At 39.1% G+C, this 16,155-nt stretch overlaps 1 protein-coding gene across 3 annotated transcripts in view; it reads left to right on the top strand.

Annotated features, from left to right (window-relative positions):
• The window catches only part of LOC110826731 (metabotropic glutamate receptor 1), a 65,254-nt gene that overhangs the window by 16,435 nt on the left and 32,664 nt on the right, over positions 1-16,155 (top strand). For all 3 annotated transcript variants that reach the window (XR_002542130.2, XM_022057645.2, XM_022057647.2), the window contains 2 exons: positions 809-1,940; positions 2,118-2,406. Coding sequence is in view for 2 of the 3 variants with exons in the window: in XM_022057645.2 (XP_021913337.1) it covers positions 1,512-1,940; positions 2,118-2,406 (718 nt within the window). In the remaining variant the exon portion in view is untranslated. The remainder of the gene's footprint in view (positions 1-808; positions 1,941-2,117; positions 2,407-16,155) is intronic.

The raw sequence follows: 16,155 nt of genomic DNA, 5'->3' as shown, positions 1-16,155 counted from the left end.
CGTTGTAACCGAATTTATTTCTGGTGAGGGGGGTCTGAGGAATGAGTCGAGGCCATGAGCTTTCCTCGTGCTTTGAAAGTTCGCTCTTCTGTTTACCGGAATGAAATTAAGAACCACAACGAGCTTTCGCCTCGAAGTTGAAGACCGCACTCGCCCCTTCACCCTGGCAACCGTAAGCCAGTTCCTCCACCGCAAAATTATTTGACGAGTACCAACATTGCGTGCATTGTTTATTTCTGGCGCTGAGTCTGCATGATGAGACCGCATTATAATCAAAATTACCTAGTCAACTGTCCCAGTGATTATCTTCCTAATTAAATGTTGCCTTACGTAATGACTGAATCAGTTGACAGTGACTGAGTTGATATCTAATCCACTGACTGTCTATGTAAATCACTAAGTGCTTTGCTAACTAACTTAATAAGGTCCCTACCTGATAAACTGAATAGCAATGTAAGTAACTTTACTTTGCTTTAGTGACTTATATTTCTGTTTATTTAACTTACTAACTAAATAACTACTCACACAATTTATCAACTGCCCTATGTAATTAAATATACTACTTAAATAACTAACTAGTTAATTATTTGACTATAAATTAATAAATAATTAGCTAATAAAAAGTAATTGAAGTTACAATGTATCCAAATGACTGACTTAATTATTGTAACAAGTGAATTGGCAGGGTTGGCATTTTTATTTCTGACGTTTATTGACTGCAAAATCCAATGCACTCTGTTGTAATTAGCAGTACGTAAATTATTTTGAAATATACTCAATAAACAATATCATGTATTGTTTGTTTCAGGTTTTGAGAACCAGGCACACAGAGCAGGCCAACTCAGCAATGAACATGAAGGTGGTTCATCCGAGATTCATTGGCGCGTGTTTCGCCGTCTCTGTGGTCTGTGGTCCTCGGGGAGAGATGAATCCGGGCTCTGAACGCGACGGACTGCAACTCATGGATTTGCTGACGGAATCTCTCGTCAATTGAAATATGTCAGATTATCACAGAGTGGCGGATTCGTCTGCTTAAAGTTTACATTTTGCTGGTCATGAAGTTTACATGTTGGATTTTCTTCTGTGATGCAGAGCTGCTTATTTAATATAAAAACAAATATTCGTACAAATAATAGGGTTTAAGTTTGGCAAGACGAATACAACTCCTTGATGTAGAATAATAAAAACCTCAACTGCGATATCGCCAATAAACTGAACTATTTATTTAGCTGAAGAAATAAATGTATGACAGATTTAAGTCCACGTGTTAAAAGTGTAGACATCATTTAGGTGTTTAAAAAGAAACTCGTGGTGTCGATGAAAAGTGTTGCAGATTACAGTTGCTATGGCGATGTATGTAATACAGTTTGGGTAGTGAATATAAAGTGAGCGAGGTAACGTAGTTGAAGAAATATCTTGTAAAAGTTCTAGTCGACATGGTGATATAAATAGATCTAGGTATAAAAGCATCTGAACGTTGTAGAATAAGCGTGTGACGAATTCTTACCGGAATGTCGAGAGACGTAATATTTCCTCTGGTGTACCTGACACTGTTAGTGTACAGAAGCGTGGTACAGTGCGAGGACCTGACGCTTCCGCAGACAGAACAAGAACAGGAAAGGATCTCCGCTCTGCTGAAGGGCGACTTCATTATCGGGGCCCTGTTCTCTGTGCATCACCAGCCGAAACAAAAGAGGGCCGGGAACAGCCTGAAATGCGGAGGAGTGCGCGAGATGTACGGGATCCAGCGAATCGAAGTCACTTTCCAGACGATAGATCAAATCAACAACGATCCATCGATCCTGCCCAACGTGACCCTGGGTGTGGAGATCAGAGACTCGTGCTGGTACGCCCCAGTGGCCTTGCAGCAGAGCATCGAGTTCATCAGGGACGCGATTTCGCCCTCCACTTCGGCGGAGACGTGCTCCGTCGATCAACAGGTGAGTCCGATCAACAGATACGAATTCCCCCCACCACCATCGGTCTTTGGTCTCTCTGCCTGCCAAGAGCCATGCAAATCCATTTTGTACCCTCGCATATTTCTTTTCCTAATAATCGTCCTGACGATGGAGGCAGGAAGAGCCTTCGAAACATCCAAAACGTGTTTTGTTCTGCAGCCGAAAGAGAGGCGTTCTTTACGACCGAACGCCGTGAAGGGTCGTCGCGCTCCGCTGGTGGGTGTGATCGGGCCTGCATCCAGCTCCGTGGCCATCCAAGTCCAGAACCTGTTGCAGCTGTTCCAGATCCCGCAGATCGGCTACTCCACCACGAGCAAGGACCTCAGTGACAAGAGCAGATTCAACTATTTCCTCCGCGTCGTCCCGTCTGACTATTACCAGGCGCAGGTTATGGTGGACATCGTCCGAAAATACAACTGGACTTACGTATCCGCTGTCAACACCGATGGTGAGTGATCCACAGTACGATTATTTTATGGTGGCCAAAGAATGTCGCCTAATTTCGAAATGTTTTCGGCTCTATTTTTTCAAATAGGCATACGGGCATACCTCGGAGATATTGCGGGTTCGGTTCCAGACCGCCGTAATAAAACGAGTCACACGAATTTTTTGGTTTCCCAGTGAATCTGGTAGAAATTGGCCGACGTTTCAGGAGTGGTTGCTGCCTTAACCTTCAAGATGAAGTCAGTCCTCGGACAACGCTGTCCGACGACGACCGAGTGACGCGTAACCAAGTCCGGACACGCGGTTACATGACAATAACCAAGGGCTTATCTCAAGAACCCAAAGGTTCATTACCGTATTCACAACAGCACGCCACCGGTTCCAATTCCACACTTTCATAAATGATATCCGTTTTAATATTATCCTCCATATACAACTAGGTATTCTGTGTGGTCTGTTCCCCCTCGGGGTTTCCAACCACGGTTTTGTGCGCATTTCTTGTCTGCACCATTTGCGCTACGTGTCCTGCCCATCTCGTGGTTCATGATCTGATCATAATCGTAATAATTTTTTGTTACGAAGTTGCGGATTTCGAGCTGACATTCTAAAAGTTCGTGATCGTTTTTTTTATTTTTATAAACACGACGATTCAGTTGATCGCGAATCCAGAAAGAACCAAATATATGAAATTACTTGATGGTTTTGGAAATTATGTCGTTCTCCACTTTTGAATTTTTTTGTTTTTGTTTATTTGATTACGTCTGTCTCTCTTTCCCATTCCTTTTTCTCGTCTTTTCTTTCTAAAGCATCGCACATGTACAGCGGTTCACGTCATCAGCTAAAGTGTTTCTGTGGAGATGTCTCTTTTTGCTGTTCTGTGTCTTAAGGGTTTAGCCATCGACCAAAATTCGATGCTTTCACGAGTGGAGGGTTATTTATTTTTTCATTTAAAAAAAATTAGTGCTTCGCTTTTCCTCCGTTTGAGAGGGAATTTGAAATCCTTGCTTGACTGATTAAGAAGAAGAAGGAGCTTGCTTTTGAAACAGTTGAATGGTTTTCATCTATGAAGCGGTGGATCCTCGCTACATCGAAATCATTCTGGATATAAATTTAAGAACATTTGATGAGACAGTCTAGATGTTACGTATCCCCATATCGATAATCGATCTATGCTTGTTGTGAAAATCGATCTAAACGAATCAGTGCACTCTGTGGGCCAAAAGCGTAGTTATTCTACTTTGAAATAAATGGTGCGTTAAGGTCACTACGGCCCTCTAAGGTGGTAAAGGTGGTTATGAAAACGTAACATTTCTTTGAGATAATAGTGTGAGGAGTCTGATGCCAGTTGTCCTGAATCTCGTTTGTTTGTTTGTTTTTTAATGTAGCTGTAAAGATGCCTTGCGGTTTGAAGCGTTTGAATTTTCGTGTAATGTTAAGCATTTGATTGTGAGATCTATTTAACAAGCGTATAACATAACACGATATGACATAAAACATGGACGACGCTTAAATGTCATGCATTTTAATATTATCCTCTTAGGACTCTGTGTCTGCATTTTATTATCCCATGAATTTAACTGAGGCGTTTGGTTGATGAATTCGAAGTAGTTATTTTTGTGGGCGTATTAACTTCGTGGCACAGCTCCTTGGTAGGTAGGCAGCTGTGTGCACAGCGTTCCCTGCGTTTGATCGTGTCAATGTTTAATACGCTGGAGATTTAACGTGAAGTCCATGTAGCTTAATCTCAGGTGCTTTATAAAGTGTGAGGTTGCTTTATACGATTCACTTTTTAGCTGTAGGGTCTTGTATCCATAAACTCTTAAATTTCCCATCCATCAACTCCTAAATTTCCCATCCATCAAATTTTTAAATATGCAGTTTTTCTCCTGATACATGGACCCGTTTAATATTTAAGTTTAAACTTAACGAAACTTATCTGAATGCCGTGTTCTCTCGTCTATAAGAAGCATGTTAAAATGTTGATACGCGATGTATTAATATCAGAAGAATTATGTATAAAAAGCAGTCTAATATTAAGGGGCTATCGGGAGAGACAGACATCGTGTTATACCCTGGAATAAATCGTGGTAATGGACAAATTATCGAAAAATACAATCAGATAACTTTTTTTATTTATATCCGGAAATGTTTCGCCTGTTTATTGCCATCTCCAGATAATGTGACGTGCAATGTCTTGTGTTAATTTATTTATGCACTTAATAAAATTGTTCGCTTATTGAAATCGGATTTAGAATCAATTTTAAAACGCTTTATATTATTAATTTTATTGTGGAAAGTCACTGAAAAATATTCTGGGTAATTTTTATCGGTTTTCTGTCTCCTTATTTTAAAAAAATTGAACAGTTGAACAGAATTTTAAAAATGCCTGATCGTGGAAAAATCTTACTGTGTATAAAACCTTTAAATTTAATTTGCAACAGTTTTTAATAATCTTTATTTCGTGATGCAAAATGTAAATATAATTACGTCATTTCTTTTAATAATTGGTTTTGACGAAATTAGGTTTATGTCTGGAACAAATGAACATCAGGACAAATGATGGACGCTTCATCTCAGAGAGAAAATCTTATTTTACATTTCCACCGCTCTTGAATACTTCAGGATATTAAAATCGAAAACAGTTTATAAGTCAAGCTGTAAAGGTAAACGAAGTTTCGCTCAGTCTCATGGGAGGCGAATCCATCAGAACTAGACCAGATAACCGGAGGATTTAATGGAGCATGCGCACAAAGACCGTGAAATCTTACGGCATTATGCAAATCCCATACGGAAACTGTCTCATTCGCCGCAGGTGAGATAAATTTCTAACAAGGCCGTGGATTACACGGAATCCGACATAGGTGATAGTTACTTTCTCCAGGTGATACATCACCTACAGTTCGTGCCTCGAGAGGTTAGGGGTTGGCTTCGTATCAGTGGCGGAACAGCGTACCACAGTTTCCCGGTCGTCCACCTGGCAGACTAACAAACCAGTACAGAAAATATACGTCGGAAATTGTTACGTGACGTATACTTGATATATATGACGTTTCGGGAGTTGACTCTACTCCCATCTTCAGGTGATTACTTGCCATGACAGTTTCTTCTGTACTGTCACTGACATCTGTCTGGATCAGACCAGGGACGTTTCGAATATTATGCTAGTAAACTAAGCATTGGACCGTATGAGTAGGCTACAGCCATCTCCCGAAACGTCGTGTGTATCAGATACACCCCGGACAGTGGGCAATCCCCAGCGTGGTGTTTATATACTTAATCAACTGCTTTCATACCATGTAACTGCAAGGAAGGGAGTTCTTTTTGAGAAGATTACAGTTGCTCATCTCGTCAAGGAATTACAGGCATTGTTTTAAAACCGAAGCTCGCCACTTTATTCTATCTTGAGCCAGTTTAATCGAGTCCGTAGTTACTCACACGCCCTGTTTTGCTAAGCTCAATTTTAATATTATCTTTTTTCGTTCACGTGTCTCTACGTCTCACATTCGTTCTTTCCCCCCCCCCTTTTTTTAGTTTTTTTTGTCATAAATTTGTGTCTGCATTTATCGTAAATCCCATACGACGTACATATCACACAAACAGAACCCATCAATATAATACATGTAGACAAATGCGAAGTTATTTAGCGTTCAAGTAGGTGGTTTGCGTTGTTAAATCTGTACCATAAATAGTTTACAAAGGTTGATTTATTAGAGGATTAGGAAATTTTGATAGACTCTTTGAGTGAGTCCAGGTACATAAAGTATCCACCCATCCATACCCGAATGCTCACAGTTAAATCATCAATAATAATCATAATATATCTGTTATTATTAGGATTTCGGGCAGCGTTTTAATCGGGCAGGTGGATATTGCTATCCCAGTCCGTTGTTAAAATAATTTACATCGCTATATATTACAACGCTGTCTGTTAACCTCCAGCGTATAAACATGTCCCCAAATTCCAATTGTATCCTAGCAATTAGATTGTTCCTCTGTCAGTGATCGCCACAAGGGAGCAGGAGTATCGATTAATTACGTAGCTTTTCCACATCAGCGATTTCTCGTCTGCTGTGTGCATTTGGGCTGCTGGATCACCATAATCGGATACCGGTAGAAGTAACTGTTCGCTTTTGATAGCAGTGAGTGATGAATTCAGCTCACATGTGCCATTTTGTTTATCAGTAATTAAAATTATGGCTGCTGTCCGAAGCTTTGAAGACGGGGAGCTTTTATGTTGTCGTAATGTTTACTAATGTAAATAATGCACAGAAATGAATGTATCGTGGTTAAAGAACCCAAAATATTAACAACGCTAACAGAAAAGCCCTCGATTAGACACGATCCAGATTAATCCGCCATCTATCTGTCTCTTTGATTTAGTCCGTCATGAACTGGAAACAAATATCACGTAATCCAGCGTGGATCACGCGATAAAGTTTAAGAAATTTCCTCGTCTCGTCATGTAGATCGAATCATTTCAGCGATCCTGGGCACCAAAACTTTTTTTTCCCCAAAAACTTCTCCTCGTACGAGATCAAAAGATCCGTGAAAACAAAGAAATTTGATCTTTGCGCGATCTCGCTTTCTGAGACTTTCTAAAATTCATCACCTCACATATTCTCTTCTCTATCATCCTGTGTGTAAATTTCATTTATGAGCCTTCGGTCTCTGTTTTGTGTCTGTCTTTCCGCACGGTTGCCATGGCAGCGGAACTGCCTCGGGTTTTAACAAGTTTTCAGAGTTTTAGAGAAAACATGAATTGTTTCTAACTGCTTTAAGTGTGAATGTATGCAGAACGTAAATATGCTTTTCATATTCTTATTTTACTCCGAAAACTTTTTTTTTAAAAAAAAAGGCTGGGAAATTATCTCGTCAAGGAGTGTTTGGCTCGAAGTGAGTATCTCAGTAACTCAGCCGTGTCCAAAATTTAAACACTCCATTCTATAGCCGTTCACATAAATACCAGGTCGCGAGTTTGTACCCTGGTAAATTCAGTCGAATATCTACGACAAATTAGAGTCAAACACTGAGTGCTTCGTTTTCGAGAGGTCACGGGTTCAAACCTTGCCACAAGTATCCGATGTCCTGACCGGGTTTCTCCCTCCAGGCAATTCCCGGTACAGTACATCAGATTATCCACGACCACTTCCTCCCACGTGCTTTCCAATTCATTTATTACTATAATTTTGCGGTTTATAAGCTATTTTCTGATAAATTCAAGGATTGTCAGAGCGTGTACTTAGTATTTCCTGTGGTTAACTGTAGACAAACATCATATGTTTCTAATACAGTTTAGGAGCTGTTTCTTGTCATGTTAATGGTTTAACTTGGTAAACAAAATATGTTCAGTCAATTTGTAGTCCATCCGTATTTTAAAGGAAATTTTATAATTGCGTTCTCTAAAGCGAAGTTAAAAATCAAAGGTGATATTCAAATTACAAAAATTTTGTCATTCTTGGTACATTTCTGCCACATATATATAGGCATTTTATTTATTTTATTTATTCATTATTTATTTAGTGTTCTCTCTGACGACAGGTCCATATGAACAGGATCCTTCCATCCTTTTCTCGGACTGGGACCTGTTCATATTCGTTCTTGGCAGATGATCCAGAAGAGGCTTGCCATTGCCTTCTTCTGTGTGTGAATGGAGTCATTGTTGGGATGCCACGGAGGAAAACTCCGTGTTGCCTAGACCACGGCCTTTCCCAACACAAGTTATAAATTCGGGCACCGCCGGGAATCGAACCCGAGACCCCAGGATTACAAGGCCAGCGTTCTAACCGCTAGACAACCGTGGCTAGGTATGCCTCTAAAATGCACGGTGCCAAGGAGAAATAATGTAGAATATATACGAACAGATTTCCTGGGCTCCCGATAGTACCGCCATATTTTCTGTCTCCTTTGGGTCTGTTAGTTCATCAATCATCCGCAGATGTCACTACTCCCCTTTGCCTTTTGCTTCGACACTTTTTTCGTGAACACGTTTTTGTGTTGGAGACGATGTGGCGTCAGATAGGAATTCCACATCACGTTGCCCCTGAAACATGTCGCCTGAATTTATAAAATACAGAAACCCCCCCGGCCCCCCCAAGTCGTGTAGTTCACCTAAGTTCGGGCTGCGTTTGTGACTGAGAAATATTTATTACCCAATGGTCACAAAACAAACTCAAACATCCGTCCATTTCGAACGCCAGATGACAACAATAAACTGTAAATGTAATTGAATGAATTTATAAACAATCGAATTAGTCCCGCGTATATCGTGTTAATACCGTGAATCGCTAACAATGGACTTCGTGGCTCAGGAGTTAAAAGGCAACCGACTTCCTGAAGTGACACTCGGCTTACAGCTACAGCCCAGAAAATAAACATCGACTTTACACATGTAATGAGGGCTTAGTACGTCTTAAAAAGTAAAAAGTTTGTTGTTACTAAAAGCCAGTGAGCTCAGGTATTAAACTTTACGAGGTCAGAGTTGGTACCCGTGCAAATGGACCGCAAGACCCAAAGAAGGAAAGGTACAGACCCTTGAGAGGAGGTGGAGTGCTCTTAAGTTTCCCTTGAGCATTGACCAAAATGGAGTGGATTCAGAGGTTTCCTGGGGGCTTCATATTCGAATGTGTCTTAACACGACGAGCGCAGTGTCGACTGGACGGTAGTCGGGGCGACCAGAGGGGTGGGAGGGGTAACGTAAGGAAACACGTTTAATGTGGATCAACTGCTGTTTAGTATAAATGGTGTCCCAAAAGATTGAAACACGTGATGGTATGGAATATTAAACGTGTTATCTATCTCCGTGTGTTTGCTTTTACGGAATAAACTGACGGTGGTCATTTTGAACACCTGCTGTAGATTCGCTAATTGACGAGGTGTCAGTGTTGACGTATGTAATGGTTTGGTTATTAAAATATCTGTATTTGATTTATTGAAAATGTGTATACATATTTTTGGGACGTCTTGTAGATCTAGTGTCAGGGCCTCAAAATGTTTGGTAAGAAGCGTGAACTGATATTTCGGGTCATGTAGGATCTGGTAATAATGCTCGCTGGAGCTGTGTTTTATTGCGAGGAGACACGAAGTAAAACTTTCTTCAGAAATCTCTTTTAACGGAATGGAATCCATTGTTGTGTTAACATTTCCATGTCGTCTAGTCGGTATAAATATTTAAAAGCACAGAATATAAACACGATTGTTAAACAGTACCAAAGCTGAAAATGAATCATTGTTGATGTTGTGATAGACTAAATTGGGCTAGTTTATGTATATCTGTGCATTCAGAGAGCGAATGGTGTTCGATGTCACTCGAACGAGTGAAGTCATAACGATTTCTGATGAGCTATGAGAATTATACGTGACGTAAAAAGGTTGTCAGTGGAACCACGGTTCCGGAGAATTTGACGTAAATACGTCTATACGGAAAGGAAGTTTATATATCGGCTTTATTCTAAATATTTCCTTTATACACGCTTTACAATTGAGTAAAGTTTGATTAAGACATTGCTTATTTAACTTGAATTAGTAAGGCGTGTGACAGTTGGTATTTAATGGATCTACGACTCATTTTAAATATAGATCCATTCTCGTTAGGCTGTTCTCTTTTATAGATCATAATACGACTGTTCAAATAATATTTTGACTATTACTATCGCATTGAATTATCAATTTAACCTTCGCCATTGGAGGGAAAAAAAACATTGATCTCTGTTCGAAGGGAATTTAATCATTTCAGTCAGGGAATGGGGGAAAAGGTCATGGATAGAATTGTTAACAAATGTGCTGGATTATAAATCAATGGGTTAGGTATTATATAACCTGTTGGCCTTATTGAAGATCAAAGATTTATTGACAAATGGTACTTTTCATCATTTTTAGTCGACGAGATTAAAAAAAACTGGACTCACTTCCATTTGTTACAGAGAACAAATGTAAAAAAATAAAGAATACTGTTCATAAATTCAGCCAATAGAAAATCGTGTGGAATTTTTTTCCCCGTGTGGTGGTTAGGTTACTATTTGCGAACTATTTATTTATTTATTATTATTATTTAGTGTTCTGTCTGACGACAGGTCCATATGAACAGGATCCTTCCATCCTTCTCTCGGACTGGGACCTGTTCATGTACGTTCTTGGCAGATGATCCAAAGTGGTTTGCCATTGCCTTCTATTGTGTGTGAATGGAGTAATTGTTGGGATGCCACGGAGGAAAACTCCGTGTTGCCTAGACCACGGCCTTGCCCAACACAAGTTATAAATTCGGGCACCGCCGGGAATCGAACCCGAGACCCCAGGATTACAAGGCCAGCGTTCTAACCGCTAGACCACCGTGATTTATTTATTTATATGTAGAAAATACGTAATCAGAAACATCGCGATATTTTAGTCTTTCTTTGTGGCTCTGATAATCGATCAGGTAATCAAAAAATTCCCAGAATTTAATGTTCATTCCCGTTTTCGCACTGGAACTTTTCCTGAACCGGATTCATAAACACGCTGACATCATGTTTATTTAATATCAATTTTAATATTATCCCACTGTATATACCTGCATCTCCCAGAGTCGCTTCATATTTCCCCCATAAAATTTTTTATGCATTTCTAATCTCAGGTCTCCTCCTCGATTTGGGAATTTTTAATATTGGGTGAGGAGTGGGGATTAGGAAGGTGACTTCAAATCTCGGAACTCCCGTTTGAGAAATTGTTTGAGGCGGTCAACCGAAGCTCGTCAAGCTCTGATTTTGAGGTTTCACCGTGTAATTCAAAATATCAAGTAGAAACAATTGCATCAGAGGAACAAATTGTTTTACTTCGTCGTCTGTGAAACGTAAACATCGAACTAATTTGCAACAACCGCGTATATTATGACAAGTTCTCTCATTCTTCCTTCGCTCGGGAAAATTAACTGAAAATATTTCATTGGCTTCAGTATTAAAGCAGAGTCATTGCTGAGAAGCTAATAGCATGTTTAGCCTGTCAAATGCCACGCAGATTATGTAACCTTAAGGTTTATTACCGTGTTCACAAAACCCTGTCTTTATTCCTTATTAGAGTCACACGAATCTATTCTATCAACCCTCAAAACAAATTCTCTGTGATCCATTTTAATATTATCCGAGTGTATTCCTACAAATCGTAAAGTGTAGTTGAAGAGCGAGGAGGAAGCCAAGGGAAATCAGGCTTATGAGATATTTCCATGTGCACAGGAAACTGATTCATCACGGAGAGAAACTTAATACGAAAATGTTATGTTCTGTTATTTCATCAGAATGTTGTATATTACATGAGAGCAGGAAAAATAGTGCAGTCATGTTTTAAAAATTTAAAGTGTTTGATAACTGCCAACATACGAGATTGGATAACACCGAGTAAGGCAAAGCGTAGATCTGGAAATTTAAGACTGAATTTTTAGTCACGTAGTAAAGGGAGAAATGTACACAAAAGTTTGGTAGGGAAACTTAAATATTACGGTCATTTTAAGACCTGTAAAGATATGGTAAATTAAGCTAGATCTAGGGGAAATTGGTTGTGGAAATAGGAGGAGGTTGAAACTATCTTAAGATCGTAAAATGAGCTGAACGTTTGGGTTCTAACACCAGTTACTTAGTATTATATTATGAATAATGTGGCGATGCAGTTCAGTGTATGACTTAAGGCAGTTTCTTTGTAAAATTTTAGTGCTTTGCTTTCAAACTTGCAAGGAGCGTGACCGTTAAGCATCGGAGATTATTTCCCGTTTTACGAACACGCAGTTTCACGTTCTCAGTGGCTATGCAGGTGTATCATAGGGGCTTTGGCGTCACAGATCCGGAACGTAAGTAGTTTTGAGGGTGGTAGTAGATGTAACAATCTAAATTTCGCTGAATGGTGAACAATCCGGGATCCAACCACATCCTCCCCTCCCTCAAACTCCAACAAACTTTATTTGCGGTGTAAGAAGTTTAGATTCTGAGTAATCGATTCACCAAGAGCGTGAATTACGAATAATTTAAAATTCCTTTGACTGGATATTCATGTACATTGTTGAGTTACGCAAGGCAATGAGTGTACCGGCCACAACAATCTATTTCTTATCGCGTCGCGTATTTTAGAATTTATAAAGAGCATGGATGTTGGATTTAACTGTTCGTAATCGGGTTCGATTCCCGGCGGTGCCCGAATTTATAATTTGTGTTGGGCAAGGCCGTGGTCTAGGCAACACGGAGTTTTCCTCCGTGGCATCCCAACAATTACTCCAGTCACACACAGAAGAAGGCAATGGCAAACAACTTCTGGATCATCTGCCAAGAACGTATATGAACAGGTCCCAGTCCGAGAAAAGGATGGAAGGATCCTGTTCATATGGACCTGTCATCAGACAGAACACTAAATAATAATAATAATAATATAATAATAATCTTTCACTGTTTTTCCATAAATACTTCGAGACCCGAAGGACTAGTAATTGTTATAGACGGATCACGTACGTGACCAAGTGGATTTGGAAATAAACAGGCTATAACAACCGGGCCGAGACACATCTCTATTCATAGCGCGTAATTAATACGCGCGCTAATTTGTCAACAATGCAAGGAAGAAACTTGCTTCAACGTTTCTTTGTCGTCCTAAGTGACGGAGGACTCACATGTGACCCGGTGAAATGACTTTTCAACAGAATGAACAGCCACGGTCTGATGTAGCCACCAAGAGAAATTTCTTCACATTTACAAAATCTATAGTGGATTAACACCATAGTCTTGTTTAACAGATATTTAAATTTTATTTAATAATTCCGTGTGCTATGATACTGGATTATTTGCTTTTTTTTTATCTTAATTGCGTCATGTTTGTGTTTATTAATACAATAATTTATTTACCGTCTATATACAAACTTAAAAATGTTGTTAAAATTACTTAAAATTTATAACATTTTTTCATTAGATACTAGATCTTGTTACATTTTATATTGACGACATGTTTCGATGTGTATTACACCATCATCAGGTCTATCAATTTTAAAAACTGTTTTAAAAACTGTTGCACATCTTGCTTTGCGTATATTGATTTGTTTGATTTTAAAGGAAGAGACTTAAAAATCAAACAAATCAATATACGCAAAGCAAGATGTGCAACAGTTTTTAAAACAGTTTTTAAAATTGATAGACCTGATGATGGTGTAATACACATCGAAACATGTCGTCAATATAAAATGTAACAAGATCTAGTATCTAATGAAAAAAATGTTATAAATTTTAAGTAATTTTAACAACATTTTTAAGTTTGTGTATAGACGGTAAATAAATTATTGGATTATTTGCCTTAAATTGTGTCACGAACACTTCCTTTCACATTCTTTCCAATTAATTATTGTATAATTTGACGCTATGTAGGCAGAGTTATTATCGGTGTCATTGAATAACCCACCAATAAATAATATATTTGTGTTCCACCAGGATTTAATTTGCTCAATTCGTAGCCCATCTTATGTTAAATTTTCCTCAAAAGACTTCACGCCCCATCAAAATCAATATTTTCCCTCATATTTATGCTTATCACAGCTCTGAAGATGACGTTGGTCTTCTGGGTTGAAACACCGGGTCGTCTTGAAGGTGTTTATCCGACGTTTCGGGGGATAGTCGAGTAAAACTTATTTTTATCTCCTTCAAAGCAAAGAGAGTGCCATTTATTTTCTAGCCTGGTAATGTTATTAAGAATTTGTTACATTTTCTGCCATTCTTTGTGTAAATAAAATTGTTGTGTGTTTCAGATTCTTTTTTTTTAAAAAAATTTCTAATCTGCATGAACAGACTGTTCGCCTTAAAAGAGAGTTTAACCCTCCGGAAACGCCGTTAAATTGAGTAGTTATAATTTCTCTGCGAGGAAGCCTCCTCCTTCGCTCGTGTCATGATTGATTGATTCCACTTGGAAGAAATTCCAGGAGCAGGATTGGATCTTGCTCATAACACTTCATCCGCGCCAACATGTAGGGCCGACCTAATGACGCAAGCCTCCGTGAATTTCAGAATGAACATCTCGCATCTGTGGTTCATTATAACGAGCTCCTCTATTATGTAAACGAATAAGTCCTTCCCCCGTCATTTACATAGAAAGAAATTTAGTTATAACATCCATCCTCCGACTGACTAATCAACTAACTTCACGGAGCAGAGTCCTTGGGATAATAATTCTACTAATGCCTCGCCTTTTATGGAAACCGGCGGTTCATAACCGTGTTCACAGAAACCCGTGGATGCAATCAATACCTTAAAACCCTGTTTCCCTAAAATCCCATTTTAATATTATCCTCCCATCTATGCCCTGTTTCAGTTCACTGGTAGTCCGGTAGATTTATGTTTGTCACCCATTCCAGTATCTTTATACTAATTACACACGAAATCATCTCTTAAATTAGCCTCGTGTAGACACGCAGAATTTATAGTTTGGGTGTGTACCGAGCTTATAAACTCCATGAAAATAATTAAACGAAACTAAGATTACTCTTTTGTGTGCATAATTAATAAATCATAAATTGTTTAATTGTTCAGTTTTATGAGATCTCTTTAAAGCCCAGCGGTAACTATATGTACCATCTGCTTTAAGAATTACGAAAGATTATATTTGTGTTTATGTATTTAGTTTGATTCTCAGTTTAAACAGCGATCATTTCCTTAAACAGCGTTAACCAGTTGATCTTTGTAATGGTGAAGTGCGGTGTTTTCTACGCGGTACGGTCTGAATTCTTAAATATTAATCAGACGAACTATGATTCTCAATGTAAACAGCGATTATTTCCTTAAACAGCGTTAACAAATTAATCTCTGTAATGGTGAAGTGTAGTGTTTTCTTCGCGGTACGGACTGAATTCTTTAATATTTAGACGATCTTCGGCTGTGTACAGGACTCGAAGTTAATTAAAACTTAAACAGCGTTAACCAGTTGATCTTTTGTAATGGTGAAGTGTAGTGTTTTCTTCGCGGTACGGGCTGAATCCTTAAATATCATACGACCTTCCTTTTAGATTTTAATGGTAATTTTGTCATGTGTATTTTCGTGTTGTTCTTTATTCTCACAGGAACTTTAGAAGACTTTTTTCAACACATTTTGAGACTCACAAGTAAATCATTGGGCCGTAAATAAATTTAGTTTTCCGATAACCGCCCCTCTATAAGCTACACGGGAATATCTTTCGGTACAAAAACTTTTAACACCACACGACACCAAGTTTAGTAACGCCGTCCAATACCAAATTTCCGTTATCCGCTGTAATGTGTCTTCTTTTATAGTTTATCAAGACCCCTAGGAAAGGTCCTTGAGCTAGAACAATATCCTTTAAACCCGCTTATGCCTTGTACAAAAGTTTTCCCGTAGTAAACCGAAATACGCCCGAAATCATGCCGGATTACCATTCTGAATGAAAGGTGTTCGCTTGTAACATTCGAACTAAGACACTTCTTATATGTCCCTCCGTATGAATTTCCTATTCAAGGTTTTTATTTGTACTTCAGAATACAAGAATCTCCACGCTGTTTCATAATAGAATTCTGGAAAAAACCTGTATTAGCCGCGGTAACGAAGTCAGTATAGTGACTAGACGACCGGTGTTCGATCCCCGACAGAGGCAGAGAGAATATTTCCTGTAGCCTGTGCTTACAGACGTGCACTGGGTACCGGGGTACTTAAACAGTGGCCGGGTCGTGACGCTGACCGCTCACCCCATCTAGTGCCGAGATTAAGAATGAGTAGGTGCTATACCGCTCTTCCCCCAAGCGCCCACGTG

This window comes from Zootermopsis nevadensis, unplaced genomic scaffold (genome assembly GCF_977971745.1).
Source record: "Zootermopsis nevadensis isolate Lab colony 2312 unplaced genomic scaffold, Znev_1.0 Znev_ptg000028l, whole genome shotgun sequence".
Classification (NCBI taxonomy): domain Eukaryota; kingdom Metazoa; phylum Arthropoda; class Insecta; order Blattodea; family Termopsidae; genus Zootermopsis; species Zootermopsis nevadensis.
The sequence above is the reverse complement of the archived record's forward strand: the minus strand, read 5'-3'. Positions and strand labels throughout refer to the sequence as shown.